Source organism: Cicer arietinum, chromosome 1 (assembly GCF_000331145.2).
Source record: "Cicer arietinum cultivar CDC Frontier isolate Library 1 chromosome 1, Cicar.CDCFrontier_v2.0, whole genome shotgun sequence".
Lineage (NCBI taxonomy): Eukaryota > Viridiplantae > Streptophyta > Magnoliopsida > Fabales > Fabaceae > Cicer > Cicer arietinum.
In genome coordinates this window covers 45,961,030-45,976,187 of record NC_021160.2, presented here as the reverse complement: position 1 = coordinate 45,976,187, position 15,158 = coordinate 45,961,030, and the positions used below count along the sequence as shown (strand labels likewise).

At 33.3% G+C, this 15,158-nt stretch overlaps 3 protein-coding genes across 3 annotated transcripts; all 3 read left to right on the top strand.

Annotated features, from left to right (window-relative positions):
- Window positions 1–4: 4 nt before the first annotated feature.
- On the top strand, window positions 5–967 carry LOC113787615 (beta-glucosidase 46-like). Its single transcript, XM_027336523.2, has 3 exons — window positions 5–101; window positions 323–431; window positions 550–967. The coding sequence occupies exons 1-3, from the start codon at window positions 5–7 to the stop codon at window positions 782–784; spliced, it is 441 nt and encodes a 146-aa protein (XP_027192324.1). The 3' UTR covers window positions 785–967.
- A 1,655-nt stretch (window positions 968–2,622) lies between these two features.
- Window positions 2,623–7,918, top strand: LOC101510743 (nuclear/nucleolar GTPase 2-like). The gene is given in 13 exon segments (XM_073365356.1): window positions 2,623–2,944; window positions 3,044–3,177; window positions 3,287–3,416; window positions 4,050–4,210; window positions 4,664–4,765; window positions 4,874–4,978; window positions 5,156–5,284; window positions 5,395–5,535; window positions 6,302–6,402; window positions 6,760–6,817; window positions 7,133–7,313; window positions 7,316–7,500; window positions 7,503–7,918. Coding segments are annotated over 13 exon segments (1,677 nt in total). The 5' UTR covers window positions 2,623–2,712; the 3' UTR covers window positions 7,521–7,918.
- A 1,272-nt stretch (window positions 7,919–9,190) lies between these two features.
- Window positions 9,191–14,833, top strand: LOC105852355 (nuclear/nucleolar GTPase 2-like). The gene is made up of 11 exons (NM_001364978.1): window positions 9,191–9,542; window positions 9,641–9,774; window positions 9,886–10,015; window positions 10,300–10,460; window positions 10,865–10,966; window positions 11,061–11,165; window positions 11,285–11,413; window positions 11,554–11,694; window positions 13,106–13,206; window positions 13,520–13,577; window positions 13,916–14,833. The coding sequence occupies exons 1-11, from the start codon at window positions 9,311–9,313 to the stop codon at window positions 14,357–14,359; spliced, it is 1,737 nt and encodes a 578-aa protein (NP_001351907.1). The 5' UTR covers window positions 9,191–9,310; the 3' UTR covers window positions 14,360–14,833.
- The last annotated feature ends 325 nt before the right edge of the window (window positions 14,834–15,158 follow it).

The following is a 15,158-nucleotide window of genomic DNA, read 5'->3' as shown; positions in this document are numbered from 1 at the left end:
AGGAATGCCAAGGTTCTTTGTGGTTCCAAATGGCGTGGAGAAGATTGTAGACCACATAAAGATAAGATACCATAACATGCCCATGTATATTACAGAAAATGGTGAGTGATAATTAATAGCATTATATGATCTCATTTTTCCTATATATTTTTGCTTGATCATTTGTGTAATATAATATATCAAACACTTCAATATGGATTAAGAGACAAAGAAGTAACTATTTGAAGGTAGTTTTTCTGGTTTTTTTTTTGTTATGTAAATTTGAGTTTGGAGGTATTAATTGACTAATATATCATGGATGGCTACACAAAATTTGTTGCAGGATATTCTTCGCTACTCAATCCTAATATGACAATGCATGATTTACTACATGATTTCAAACGGATAGAATATCATAAAGCTTACCTTACAGCATTGCGTAGAGCCATAAGGTGAGTGATGATGATGAGGACTAAAATACTAAATGACTAATATATGAATAACAACCTTGTTTTTAGGAATGTTTGTTGTTATTTTGTTTGTTGACTGAGGCTAATTTTATTATTGTAGGAAAGGTGCAGATGTAAGGGGATATATGGTATGGTCATTGTTTGACAATTTTGAATGGTCTAGTGGATATGATATAACATTTGGACTTTATTATGTGGATAGACAAACACTTGAACGGATTCCCAAACTTTCTGTTCAATGGTTTTCTAGTTTTCTCAACAATGACAGTGATACCAACATAGAAGACTTGGGCAAGCAATATAGAAGCAAATATGTGATAATTGATGTTGTCTAAGCTATTTGAATTAACTAGGTGATTATGTAATTCACTATTAATATTTTGAGAAATGTTGGCCACATACTAGACTATTTATTATTAAGGAATTTTTATGTGAATTTCACGATTAATATGGGTTGACTATTTATTTAATGAGATGTACACAAAATATGTTGAGATAAAGATTTGGTGGTTATATTTTGTTGAGTTTTTCATTGGTTTGAAATTTATTTGAAGTGAGTTGCACAGTAAATATGGACACATCTAGATATATCCCGCATTTTCCTGATCAACTTATGGCTCTCATCTTTACAAGAGATTAGAATCATACATTTTCCTTCAATTTTCACTTTTGATGAGTCTCCAAAGGAAACATTTCCACTCATATTTTCATTAAACTCCACATACTTCACTTTGCATCCACACATATGGCTATTTGCACCATTGTCCAAGTACTATGAACTATTATCATCTCTCTCTTCTTCCTTGAGTGTTAGCAACAAAGTCAACTCTTCATATTCGTCAACAAGATTAGCCTATTTTTTCTCTTGATTAGGAGCATTACGACATTCCCAAGAAAAATGGTCAAATTCATGACAGTTATAATATTCAACTTTAGATTTATCATACCTCTTTTTACTTTAATAATAGCCATAACTTCCTCCTCTTCCACGAATTATTGGTGATGAATAACTTCTTTCTTCGTTGTTTGATTCACCATTGAAGCCTTTTCCTCTTTCTCCTTGGCCATGACATGTCCTCGTCCTCTTCCTTGTCCGTGTCCACGTCTATTTTGATTATTGAATTCTGACATCCTTCAACAAAGCTTTGATCTTGAGAACTTGGTCTAATGGTTCCTCTTATCTTTTCTTCATTATTTCTTCTTGAGCTTGCAAAGAATCATTTAATTCCTCAATGGACATTGAGTCGAGATCTTTTGATTCCTCAATAACACACACCACATAATCGAATTTAGGAGTCAACGAACGAAAAAAACTATGGTATGCTTTGAATTGATTGAAGTCTTATTTTCAAAATCTCCCCTTAATGATTTTTTCAATATGGTCTTTCATAAAATACAAAAATTAACGAATAATTTTTTATTCATAAAAATAATCGTTAATTTATTAATTTACAGAACAAATGTATCACTCGTAAAACAAAAGTATCATAACCCTTTAATTTCCAATTGTACTAAAAGAGCTCATTCCAAACAATTAAACATAAATTTCACAAAAAAAAAAATTAAATTTATTTTCTTTTTGGTTAATCTTTATTTTGGTCTTTGTAATATGATCGAACTTTTGTTTTAGCCACTATAAAAAAATTTAGATTTTATTTATGAAAATGTAATATTAGATTTTTTCGCTATCTACAAATTTGAAGAGAGAGAGTGTGTTGTAAAGAAGAGGAGAAGAGAATAATAAAATACATATTGATTCTTCACTTTTTAATTAAAATTTTATTTTTGCGTAAAAATAAATAAATTTCTTTATAATGTATTTATTTAATTTCAGTCAATTAAATTAGTTTATATTTTTAAATTTTATTTATTTATTTTAAACACTACAATAAACAGCTTAGGGATGTCTGTGTTTTCTTTCGACTTATATTTTTCTACTATTTTATCTCAGTCTAATTTTCTACTTCTTTTCACTTTCTTTCATAACAAAAACAAAGGCTAAATGTAGTAAGTGCATGAAAAACCCAATGCATGGTACGAAAGTAACGAAACCCACTTACTTGCTGCTCACGCAATAAATATAGTCTGCACCAAAGATGCACATAATTGTGGCCCTCGTTAATACCTAATTACCTATCACTACATTCTTCACCTTATTATAAAATAAAATAAAATAAATTGTAACATACTTTTTTTTATTCATTTATTCCCTAATCCTAATAATAACTCTGCATTGCGGCACTAGTTGCCGTCAGTCTCTACAATGGCGAAGAAGAAGCAAAGAAACGTTAACGTCTCCGGAAAACCAAAGCACTCTCTCGACGTCAACCGCAGCAATGCCGATAAGACCGAATTCCGTTCCGCCGCCAAAGTTCGCCGTCTCAAGATGTACGAAACCAAACCCGTTCGCAATCGTAAGGGGAAAGTCGTATTCAACGCGTTTCAGTCCAAGGATCTTCCCAATACTCGAATCCGACCCGATCGTAACTGGTTCAGTTAGTCCAATTATCAATCAATCACTTCATTATCAATTACGATTCCTCAATTTCATGCTTTCTATTTTTGTTTGTTTATTTTTGTTTTGTGGTTCGCAGTAAATGTTCATACCGAGACTCAGGAAAAGATTCAGTGTTTCCGAGAAGCAATGGAGAAGCATAATTCGAGTAATTATAATGTTATTATCAAGGGGAAGAAGCTGCCGATGTCGCTTCTCAAAGATAACCAGAAGGTTTGTTTTCTTCACTTGCTTAGTTGTTGCAATGATTTTATGCTTATTTTAAAAATTTAAGTAAAAATAATTATGTTAATTTTTTGGTTTATATGGATTTTGAATGTAGCAATCTAGGTTTCACGTTCTTGATAGAGAGCCTTTTGAAGATGCATTTGGACCTAAGACTAAAAGAAAGCGTCCAACCCTTGTGGCGCCTGATTATGAGTCTTTAGCTAAGAAAGCTGATGGTTCTCAAGGTAGATATCATGATTTATTTCTAAATTGGATTGTTTAGTAAGCATTAGCACTGGATATTCATATGCCTAGTTTTATTGTGCTTATGTATACCTTTTAAGAAAAAGTGATTTTTACTAAACAATAATTTAAAAAATAGGGTAAACCACCGTTTTAGTGTAGGACTATGTCACTTTAGTTCCTGACTTAGCAAAAAACTCAAATTAGTCATCGAATCATCAAAATAGTCCCTGAAAAATACAACTTATTATCATTAAAATTTCAGTTTTTGGCTAAGTCAGGGACCAAAGTGATAATGCTCTACACTTTTAGGGACTAAAATGGTGGTTTGCCCATAAATATATGTTTGAGTTAAAAATAATGGTTTCTTAAAACCAAAATCTTAAAAAAAATCACTTGAAAGTGGTTTTTTAGCTTAACCAATATCCACATGCGTTGTAATTTGGTTACTTGTTTTTCATTGGTGTGCTTAGCTTATTTGCTTAATCAAGACTGAATGAATAATACAGCTGTTTTCTGTTTCTTTAGTAGGGATACTTGTTCACAGGTGATTTGTTCCCTCTTGATCAAATAATGTTGTACCTAATCTGATAACTGTTACAATTGTCTTTTTCCTACATTACTTTACTTTGCAGATGCTTTTGAAGAGAAGTGTGTTTCTAGTGTGTCTGCAGAAGACAATGAAGCAGATGGATTTAGAGGTTTAGCGCGGCATAACATGTTTGATAAGGGTCAAAGCAAACGCATTTGGGGTGAACTCTACAAAGTTATAGATTCTTCAGATGTTGTTGTCCAGGTAGTGTTTCATCCTTTTGCTAAGATTTTGTTTAACATTACACACACACACACACATATATATATGGGCTGATTCTGACATAAAAAGTGTTTGTGTGTTTTCATTGTACAATAATATTTTGTGTGATAAGGTTAAGAAATTATGCTTTATGATGTGTATTTCTGCTGCAAATCTGCAAGCTACCTTGCTCTGTCAATGTGAACATTGTTCTGAATTTTAGTGAAGTTTGTCATAGTAAAGGGGACAAAATATAGAAGCTTGAGAGCTAATATGATTATTTGGTTAATGTGTTATACTTTTAGAACATTTTTCATTATATGATTATTTCATGCGTATTTAAGTTGATGAATCCATGGTATTGGCAGGCCAAATTTCTTAGACTTTCAGTTTCCCAGCAGATATCACACACTTTCCTGTTCAGTCTTTGAAAATATTTTATCTATCCCGATACAGGTTATCGATGCAAGGGATCCACAAGGCACTAGATGTTACCATTTAGAGAAGCATCTGAAAGAAAATTGCAAGCACAAACACATGGTGCTTTTATTGAACAAGGTTACTAGCATATTTTTTTGTCCTTTTTGTTTTAAATGGTTGCTAAATACCCTAAACTTATATCTTACTTATAAACCATTTCAAATCCTCATTTTTTCTTTCTTTCAGGTTGATTTAATTCCTGCTTGGGCAACAAAAGGATGGCTTAGAGTTTTGTCAAAAGAATATCCAACGCTAGCATTCCATGCAAGCATTAATAAGTCCTTTGGAAAGGTATACACTTCACTTCATCTTTATTTGATTTGTCTTCCAGTTTCCTGTAATGTGTTAATTCATCAATAAATAAAAAGACAACTAAAGTTGGAAATAACACATCTTTATTTTCTCTCCTTTAACTATTGTGTATCGTAAGCTATTTAATATCTTTTTATTGATCATTATCATGCTTAGGGTTCACTTCTATCGGTTCTGAGACAATTTGCTAGATTGAGAAGCGATAAGCAATCCATATCTGTTGGTTTCGTTGGATATCCAAATGTTGGGAAGTCATCAGTGATCAATACACTGCGTACAAAGAATGTAATCTTCATCCTTCACTGTTTCTTTTTTCCTGCTTAAAGTTTAGAAGTACAAGTAAACTTGCAACTCTGGAACTATAAGCTTTTTAATTACCAATTAATGTGTCATAGGTTTGCAAGGTTGCTCCAATTCCAGGGGAAACAAAAGTGTGGCAGTATATAACCCTTACAAAAAGGATCTTTTTGATTGATTGTCCAGGTGTTGTCTACCGCAACAACGACTCTGAAACAGATGTTGTGCTGAAGGGTGTGGTAGGTTTTCTCCTATTTTATTTTCACTGTGGTTGCATGATAAATTAATGAAGGACATTTTGTTCAGACTTCAAATTAAATTTTGCCAATGTTAATTGGAATAGCAGTGACTTTGTTTGATTCATTTAGGTGACACCACCTAATGGGGAAAGGATTTGTAGTGTGATTATTTGAAGATTCTAAAAACTGCAAACAGAATGTACATGAATCTGATGGTTATTTGAAGGAAAGCAGTTTTTTCTCCTTTGCCCAAACTGCTGTTTGTGTTGGAAAGATTGTTACCCAATCCTGCTGTTGGTTGTTGTAATTATAGACAGTGCTATTCCTTTTACTGTTCTTATTTTTTGTAAATTGTAAAACTGAATATTGACCTCTTTGGGTGGTGTCATTTTACCCCGACACAGACACACTGGTGGAATATTAAGTATTCACCCCAAGAGAATATGATTATGATCAATAATGCGCCTCCCTCCTTTGGATTTGTCAGATGGGGGCATGTCTATTATTGATATGTGATAATGTAATAGTTTAATATTGAGTTATGTTCAGTTAACCTTTCAATCTGGCACTTCTGAATGATCATTGCTTTTATGTTATGGATCTTGATTGTCAGAACTCATACTTGTTTGCTGGACTAATTAATAATTTATACTCCTGCATGCTAACAACAGAAGTTCTTGTGGAATTCATTTTGCATGTCAGTTGTTAGATATATTATTATTATTATTCCTCTCTGACTAAATATTGATACTTGATTTATTTCCAGGTACGTGTAACAAACTTGAAAGATGCTGCTGACCATATAGGCGAGGTTTTGAAACGCGTGAAGAAGGAGCATTTGACAAGAGCTTATAAAATAAAAGAGTGGTATGGTTTATTGTCTCCTAACTTCACGGTGAATGGTAGATCTTCATATAGTGTGTCTACCTTTGGTATTCTTGTGTTTGCTGAGAACAGCCTACTTCTTGAAATATTTTGAAATATTTTTTTTTCCTTTGCCTGTAGTTGTAGCATCTAGTAAGGAATTATGAACAGTAAGGTGGTGATGATTATTCTTGATGTGACTATTACATGTCTGTCATTTACGCAGGCCTTGATTTGCTTATCTATGTGTTATTATTATAGTTTGTATACAATGTAACAAAAATATAGTTTGTATACAAAAATTAGGTATTCAATAATATATATTTCTTTTAGTAAAAAGTATCTATTTCTTGTCATCAGGGATGATGATAATGACTTCCTACTTCAGCTTTGCAAATCATCTGGCAAACTTCTTAAGGTATTCCTTTTGAGTTGATCTAAATTCTTAGTTTTTATCGTAAAAGTAATGTGTTGTCGAGGCTGATCATCAGCCTTATTATTATAATTTAGCTTTCCTCGATTAAATATATCTATCACGGTGTTTCATCTCTTGATCCTATGCTTGCATTATTATAGAAGAAAGCAGTGCACTGTATTTACTAATTTCCCCCTTTATGCGACAGCTTGTCAAATTGTTTAATTTGGTTATTTTTCCAATTTGTTTTGCTTGAAGTTTTTTTGCTTTGGTAAGACAAGGTGACAGATTTTGGTGTGACTTTTACTTAATGGCCAGGGGGGTGAACCTGATCTGATGACTGCAGCAAAGATGATACTACATGACTGGCAGAGGGGTCAAATTCCCTTTTTTGTTCCTCCACCGCAGGATGACTTGTCCGAACCCGAGGAGCCTAATGTCAATGGCATAGATGTTGATGAGGCTGTTGATCGTTATCAGGCATCTGCTGCCTTTAAAGCTTTGCTGACGTTCTTTCGTCCCAGCAGCAAAGTGTTCCAGTTCAAGGAGATTTATTTAGCGAGAATGAGTTGAAGGATGAAACTATTGACCAACTTCCAAACACTGGCGAAGATACAAATGATGAAGATAGCGACGGAACCGAGGAACCATCCACTGAGGTTCCATCTCAGGAGCTTATTTCTGCTGAGCTGGTCCCGACAAGTGAATCGTGAGTTTCAGCTGCAGGTGTAGCTGTTGGGGTATATGTAGGTTTTTATTTCCCTTCATGAAATAGCTTTGAAGAGCACAAGCTCCATTCCCACGGCATCTTTTTCTCCAAGGCCAGCTCCAGTTCGGGGCTTTATGCTCTTGAAAATTTACTATTCTAAGTTATTTTGATATCCATGTTTTGAGAGTTCAGAGAAGTTTGAATCTACTCTTTATATTATCTCTTTTTTCTTCTCTAGTAGTCTTAATATCAGAGGTTTGCTTCCTTAGAACAGTAGAGTTTTGCTTCTTTAGAATAGTAGAGCTCAAATAATCTTGTCTCAATTTTCCTCTTATATCAGCAATTATCATTGAGTTTTGTCTCTATGATTCTATCAGAAATTCTTTTTCCAATTATTTTTAGAGTAAAATTCACTAACAAATTAAATCTTTTTAGCATATGCCACTGATAACTGAAACCTCAATTTACATTAAGAAGTTTGGGGTCACGACTAGCGTCATTAAATATAGTCATTAGATATTTAAGTTCGACTTCATAACCTGCATAAAATATAAAAGATTTGAAAATACTAAATCGACTTTGATGTATTTCGGTAAAATAAAAAACTTTGATGTGATATGTAGTACCCTGTTATAGTGCCAACAATTGTGAGTACTAATCATTCGATTCAAATTGACAGCAAACTTTGCATAAGTTTTAATAATATTGTGTATTACAAGAGACTCGTGTCATCTATTTACCCACACTCACAAAATTCAAACTAGTAAATAAAAGTGTAGTTAAATTAATAATTTCAACTACACTACCTAGATCCCATTAAGGAGACAAAACCTGCGAATCCATATCATCTCATTTAAGTGTTTTTGGGCATATCAATTAGTTGTAAACGTACCAATTAAATCCAATTTAAATTATCTAAATATATTAAAAATTCCAGTTGAATTATTTTCTAATTTTTTAATTGTCCACCCTTATTTGTTTATATTAAAAAATATTTGTCTCTTGATTTGCAATTTATAATTATGATCATTTTGTTCTTTATTATATTTTTCACACGATATTTTTGTGAGAGCTCAAATTATAGCATAAGATTTAGCAATGTTATGTCGTTGAATAACATTTTACTAAATATGTATTTTTATTTATGAAACTCAATGTTTGATTTATAGTTTTTAACTGAATATATATATATATATATATATAGTTTTAATGTTTTTTACATATAAGAATATTTAAACAAATTTAAAAGAAATTAAAATTAAAGCAATTTTATTCATTAAGAAGAAAACATCGCAGACACTAGAAATTAAGAAATATTTTTACGAGAGCTATTAGATAAAACATATTTGTACATTCTGTTCTGTTCGCAACTTTAATAATTTTCTGAAATTCATAGTTTTTTAAAGTTTGTTTTTTAATTAAAAAATGTGATATTAAGTTACAAACTATAAAAAAGCAACAAAACAAATGCACAAATTAAAATTACACGTTTTTGACGTCAAATTAAAATTACACATACGGCGATAAAAATATATTTTTATATAGCATAAAAAATGTAGGTAAGATATGAGTCATTACATGTTTATTTATATTTAATCTAAAATCTAAAATAATTTTATTTTTTATATACTATATTTATTTCCACAGTCGGTGAACCGTGAACCAAGCCCTAATCCTAACCTAACTAACTGTGTTTGGCGGCACTGTCGTTTTATTACAGTAGCAACATACATATTCTCATCTATACCCTAATTTCACTTCTCTGCCCTTCTCTCTGCGTATCTCCGATGGCGAAGAAGAGAGAGAGAAACGTTAACGTCTCCGGTAAACCAAAACACTCTCTCGACGTCAACCGCAGCAATGACTCTAAGAACGAATCCCGTTCCGCCGCTACAGTTCGCCGTCTTAAGATGTACAAAACCAGACCCGTTCGCAACACTAAGGGCAAAATCTTATCCAACGATTTTCAGTCTAAGGAGCTTCCCTGCACTCGAATTCAACCTGATCGTCGCTGGTTCGGTTAGTCCAGTTATCAAATACGATTCCTCAATCTTAATTCCTGAATTTCATGTTTTTTATTTATGTTGTTTTTGTTTGTTTCGGTTTGTGATTCGTAGGTAATACTCGTGTTGTGAATCAGAAAGAGATTGAATTTTTCCGAGAAGAAATGCAGAAGCATAGTTCGAGTAATTATAATGTTATTCTCAAGGGGAAGAATTTGCCGATGTCGCTTCTCAATGATCACCAGAAGGTTTGTTTCTCCACTTTCTTAATTGTTGCAACAATTTTTGTGTGTGCTTATTTTAAAAATGAAGTAAAAAAAATTATGTAAATTTATTGGTTTTATGGATTTTGAATGTAGCAATGTAGGGTTCACCTTCTTGATAGAGAGCCTTTTTCGGATGCATTTGGACCTAAGACTAAAAGAAAGCGTCCAAGCCTTTTGGCGTCTGATTACGAGTCTTTAGCTAAGAAAGCTGATGGTTCTCAAGGTAGAACTCATGATTTCTCACTAAATTGGATTGTTTAGTAAGCATTAGCTGGAGAAATGCTAAGTTTTATTGTGCTTTTATTTATCTTTTTCAGAATTTGGTTATTGTTTTTCATTGGCGTGCTTAGGTTATTTGCTTAATCAAGATTAAATGAATAATACATCAATTTTCTGTTTCTTTCGTGGGAATACTTGTTTATATGTAATTTGTTTCTTCTTGATCAAATAATGTTGTACCTAATCTGATATCTGTTACAAATGTCTTTTTCCTACGTTACTTTATAGATGCTTTTGAAGAGAAGTGTGCTTCTAGTGTGTCTGTAGAAGCTAATGAAGCAGATGGATTTAGAGATTTAGTGCGGCATAACATGTTTGATAAGGGTCAAAGCAAACGCATATGGGGTGAACTCTACAAAGTCATAGATTCTTCAGATGTTGTTGTCCAGGTAGTGTTTTCATCCTGTTGCTAAGTTTTTTTTGAACTCACATGTCTGTGGTGGCTGATTCTGGCCTGACAAGCATTTGTCTGTTTCCATTGTATAATAATATTTTATGTATAAGGTTAAAGGTTATGCTTTATATGCGTATTTCTGCTGCAAATATGCAAGCTACCTTGCTTCATCAATGTGAACATTGTTCTGAATTTGATTAAAGTTTGTCATAGTATAAAGAGACGAAATATAGAACCTTGAGAGCTAATGTGCTATATTTTTAAAGCATATGTCTTTATATGATTGTTTGACGTTTATTTAAGTTGATGAATCCATGGTAGGTTTTGACTTTCAGTTTCCCAGCTGATATCACATGCTTTCCTCGAGTCTTTGAAAATATTTTATCTGTGCTAATACAGGTTATTGATGCAAGGGACCCTCAAGGCACAAGATGTTACCATTTAGAGAAGCATTTGAAAGAAAATTGCAAGCACAAACACATGGTGCTTTTATTGAACAAGGTTACTAACATTTTTTATTTGCATTGTTCTAAATACCCTAAATTTATATCTTACATTATAAACCATTTCAAATCCTCATTTTTTTTTCTTTCAGTGCGATCTAATTCCTGCTTGGGCAACAAAAGGATGGCTTAGAGTTTTGTCAAAAGAATATCCAACGCTAGCATTCCATGCAAGCATTAATAAGTCCTTTGGAAAGGTATACTATTGACTTCATCTTTATTTTATTTGGAGATAACACATCTTTCTTTCATATCCTTTAACTGTTGTGTATCTTAAGCTAATTACCATCATTTTACTGGCCATTATCATGCTTAGGGTTCACTTCTATCGGTTCTGAGACAATTTGCAAGATTGAAATCCGATAAGCAAGCAATATCTGTTGGTTTCGTTGGATATCCAAATGTTGGGAAGTCATCAGTGATTAATACATTGCGTACAAAAAATGTAATCTTTTTTCATCCATCACTGTTTCCTGTTTAAGCTGTTCTTATGTGTAGATTGATTATATCATAAAAGTACTAGTATATTTGCAACCCTTGAAGCATTTAGCATGTTGACTGACACGTGGCAATTAATTGTCATAGGTTTGCAAGGTTGCTCCAATTCCAGGGGAAACAAAAGTGTGGCAGTATATAACCCTTACAAAAAGGATCTTTTTGATTGATTGTCCAGGTGTTGTCTACCACAACAATGACTCTGAAACAGATGTTGTGCTGAAGGGTGTGGTAGGTTTTCTCCTATTTTTATTTTCACCGTGGTTGCATGATAAATTAATGAAGGATCTTTTGTTCAGACTTTAAATTTTGCCAATGTTAATTGTAAGAGCACAATGACTTTACTTGATTGAAGTAGGACATCCCACCTAATGGGAAATGATTTACAGTATGTTTTAACCTTCCAAAGACTGCAAACACAATTTACATGAATCTGATTGTTAACTGCTGTTTCTGTTTGAAATCTTGCTGTTGCTTTTTGTAATTATAGATAGTGATATTTCTTATATCTGTTTGAGATACCTATTGTATATCCCAATCAACCTGGTACTCTTCTGAGATATCCTATGTTTTACTCAGCTGTGATATATTATTATTGATCAAATTTTTTGGTCACATCAAGATTTTAAGAAATAAAATATTTTCTCTTCCCAGCTTTTCTCTGCCTTCTGTGCTATCAGTTTTTGGTGTAACCTGTTAGAACTGGTCAGTACATAATTGAAATGGGGAAACTGAATTCTTTATTAAATTAAACAGAATGCGACTTCACAATTCTGCAAGGACAGAATTGATAGACGTGTTACAAGAATACCCACTCCAAGAATTTGAGAGCTTGGCCTCTCCCTTCCCTGTAACCACTCTAAAGCAGTTACTGCACTGACTTACAACTTAAACTGACACAATAAACTGCTTACATAAAAAGACAATTGTTATACAAATTCAGTTCCCACTTAAAATTCTAACTCTTGACCCTCTTATAATATTTGCTTATAAGAGGCCTAACATAACCATCACTAGCCTCTAGCTTTTTCAGCCTTTTTCTCTGCTTTCCCATTGATAAAAAAAGAAAGAGCTAATCTTAGGCTTTGTAAGACTGCGTTTTGACTAGCATATTACCTCTTTGGGTGTCATTTTACCAAGCAGGGACACACTGGTGGTATATTAAGTACTTACGCTCAGAGAACACGATTGTGATCAGTATTGCTTCTCCCTCATTTCTATTTTTCAGAATAGGGTGTCTATTATTGTTTTGTGATAATGTAATAGTAATGCGATTCATCCACTGCCATCACTCCTAATTTGGTTCTGATGGCTCCGAGAATCGCATCACAAAGTTTATTGTGTTATATATGGTAACCTATCAATTTGGCATCTTCTGAATGATCACTGCTTTTATTATGTTATATATCGTGATTGTCAGAACTCATACTTGTTTGCTTGACTAATGAACAATTTTTACTCCTGCTTGCTAACAATACAAGTTCTGGCAGAATTCATGTTGCATGTTAGTTGTCAGATTTATTATTATTATTATTATTATTATTATTATTATTATTATTATTATTATTATTATTATTGTTATTATTGTTATTGTTATTATTGTTATTTTTCCTCTCTGGCTAAATATTTGATTCATTTCCAGGTACGTGTAACAAACTTGAAAGATGCTGCTGACCATATAGGCGAGGTTTTGAAACGTGTGAAGAAGGAGCATTTGACCAGAGCTTATAAAATAAAAGAGTGGTATGGTTTCTTGTCTCCTAACTTCATGCTGAATGGTAGATCTTCATAAAGTGTCTACCTTTGGTCTTCTTGTGTTTGCTGAGAACAGCCTACTTTTTAAAAGCTTTTGTAAGATTTTTTCCTTTGCCTGTAGTTTTAGCATCTAGTGAATTATTATGAACAGTCAGGTGGCGATGACAATGATTATTCATGATGCGACTGTTACATGTCATTTGCACAGACCTTCATTTGCTTATCTGTGTGTTATTATAGCTTGTATACAATGTAACTAAAAAATAGCTTGTATTCAATAATATCTATTTCTTGTCATCAGGGTTGATGATAATGACTTCTTACTTCAGCTTTGCAAATCATCTGGCAAACTTCTTAAGGTATTCTTTTTGAATTGATCTAAATTTTAGTTTTATGTTGAACAATATGTTGTTGAGGTTGTGGCTGATCATCAGCCTTATTAATATTCTAGCTTTCCTATTTTGACCTAAATTAGATATGCCCCATATCCCAGTGTTTCATCTCTTGATCCTCTGTTTGCAATACATTATTATACAAGAAAGCAGTGCACTTCAATTACTAATTCCCTCCTTTATATGACAGCTTGTCAAATTGTTTCATTTGGTTATTCTTCCAATTTGTTTTTCTTGAAGTTTTTTTGCTTTGGTAATTCAAGGTAATAGATTTTGGTGTGACTTTTACTCAATGGCTTTTCCAGGGTGGTGAACCTGATCTGATGACTGCAGCAAAGATGATACTTCATGACTGGCAGAGGGGTAAAATTCCCTTTTTTGTTCCTCCTCCACGGCTGGATGACTTGTCTGAGTCTCAGGGGCCTAATGTTAACGGCATAGAGGTTGATGAGGCAGTTGACCATAATCAGGCATCTGCTGCCATTAAAGCTATTGCAAATGTGCTCTCGTCCCAGCAGCAAAGAAGTGTTCCAGTTCAAGGGGATTTATATAGCGAGAATGAGTTGAAGGGGGAAAATACTGACCAACTTCCAAACACTGGGGAAGAAACATATGAAGATGGGGAAGAAACAGATCAAGATGGGGACGAATCAGATCAAGATGGTGACACATCTGAACAGGATCCATCCACTGATGTTCCGTCTGAGCAACTTATTTCTGCTGAGCTGGTCCCGGCAAGTGAATCATGAGTTTCGGTTGCAGGTGTAGCTGCTAGTGGGGTATATGATGGTTTTTGTTTCCATTTCTGACAAAATTTGAAGAGAAAAAGCTCCATTCCCATCTCATCTTATCTAAATGCCAGCTCCATTTTGGGGCTTTGTTTGCCTCAGAAATAAGAATGTCTGATGCATCAATCTTGCTTTTGGGAATTATGATTTGGTAATATTAATGAAGCTTCATGATAGTTATCAACTGATCTTGGTGGGTATGAGATAAGACAGAATGATCATTAGAATATGGAAGATTTTGATTTGTTGAGCACAGTTTTAGTGGTATAGTTTGCCTAGTGATGGATATTTGTGTTATGCATTTGTAGTTTTACCATTCTAAGTTATTTTGCTATCCATGTTATTTAGATTTTCTAGAAGTTTGAATCTACTCTTATAATCATCAGTTGCTTTACTCTAATATCAGTTTTGAATCTACTCTCAATTTTCTTCTTATATCGGCAATTATCATAATTTTGCTTCAATTAGAAATTATATTCCAATGATTTTAGCGTAGAACGCTAAAAAACTTAAATCTTCTAGCGTATAACAAAACCCTCAAATTACATTAAAAGGTTTGTGGCCATGTCCTAGCAACATAAAATATTCAAGTTGGACTTCATAATGTTGCGTTAAAAATGTTTTCAGTGCTCGTGTGAACTAACCCAACACACAGTTCACTAAGAGCATCTGGTGAACTAATCCAACACACGGTTCACTAAGAGCATCTCCAATGGGGAACTCAACATGGGGTTCATTAGATGGGGTCTACTGTGTCACA

What these genes read in the sequence shown, in the direction of transcription:
- LOC105852355 (NM_001364978.1), top strand. Translation starts at nt 9,311, where the DNA reads ATGGCGAAGAAGAGAGAGAGAAACGTTAACGTCTCCGGTAAACCAAAA. An exon ending in ACCTGATCGTCGCTGGTTCG is followed by an intron (nt 9,543 to 9,640) that starts GTTAGTCCAGTT and finishes TGTGATTCGTAG; the next exon opens with GTAATACTCGTGTTGTGAAT. An exon ending in ATGTTGTGCTGAAGGGTGTG is followed by an intron (nt 11,695 to 13,105) that starts GTAGGTTTTCTC and finishes ATTCATTTCCAG; the next exon opens with GTACGTGTAACAAACTTGAA.
- LOC113787615 (XM_027336523.2), top strand. Translation starts at nt 5, where the DNA reads ATGCCAAGGTTCTTTGTGGTTCCAAATGGCGTGGAGAAGATTGTAGAC. An exon ending in CATGTATATTACAGAAAATG is followed by an intron (nt 102 to 322) that starts GTGAGTGATAAT and finishes AATTTGTTGCAG; the next exon opens with GATATTCTTCGCTACTCAAT. An exon ending in GCATTGCGTAGAGCCATAAG is followed by an intron (nt 432 to 549) that starts GTGAGTGATGAT and finishes TTATTATTGTAG; the next exon opens with GAAAGGTGCAGATGTAAGGG.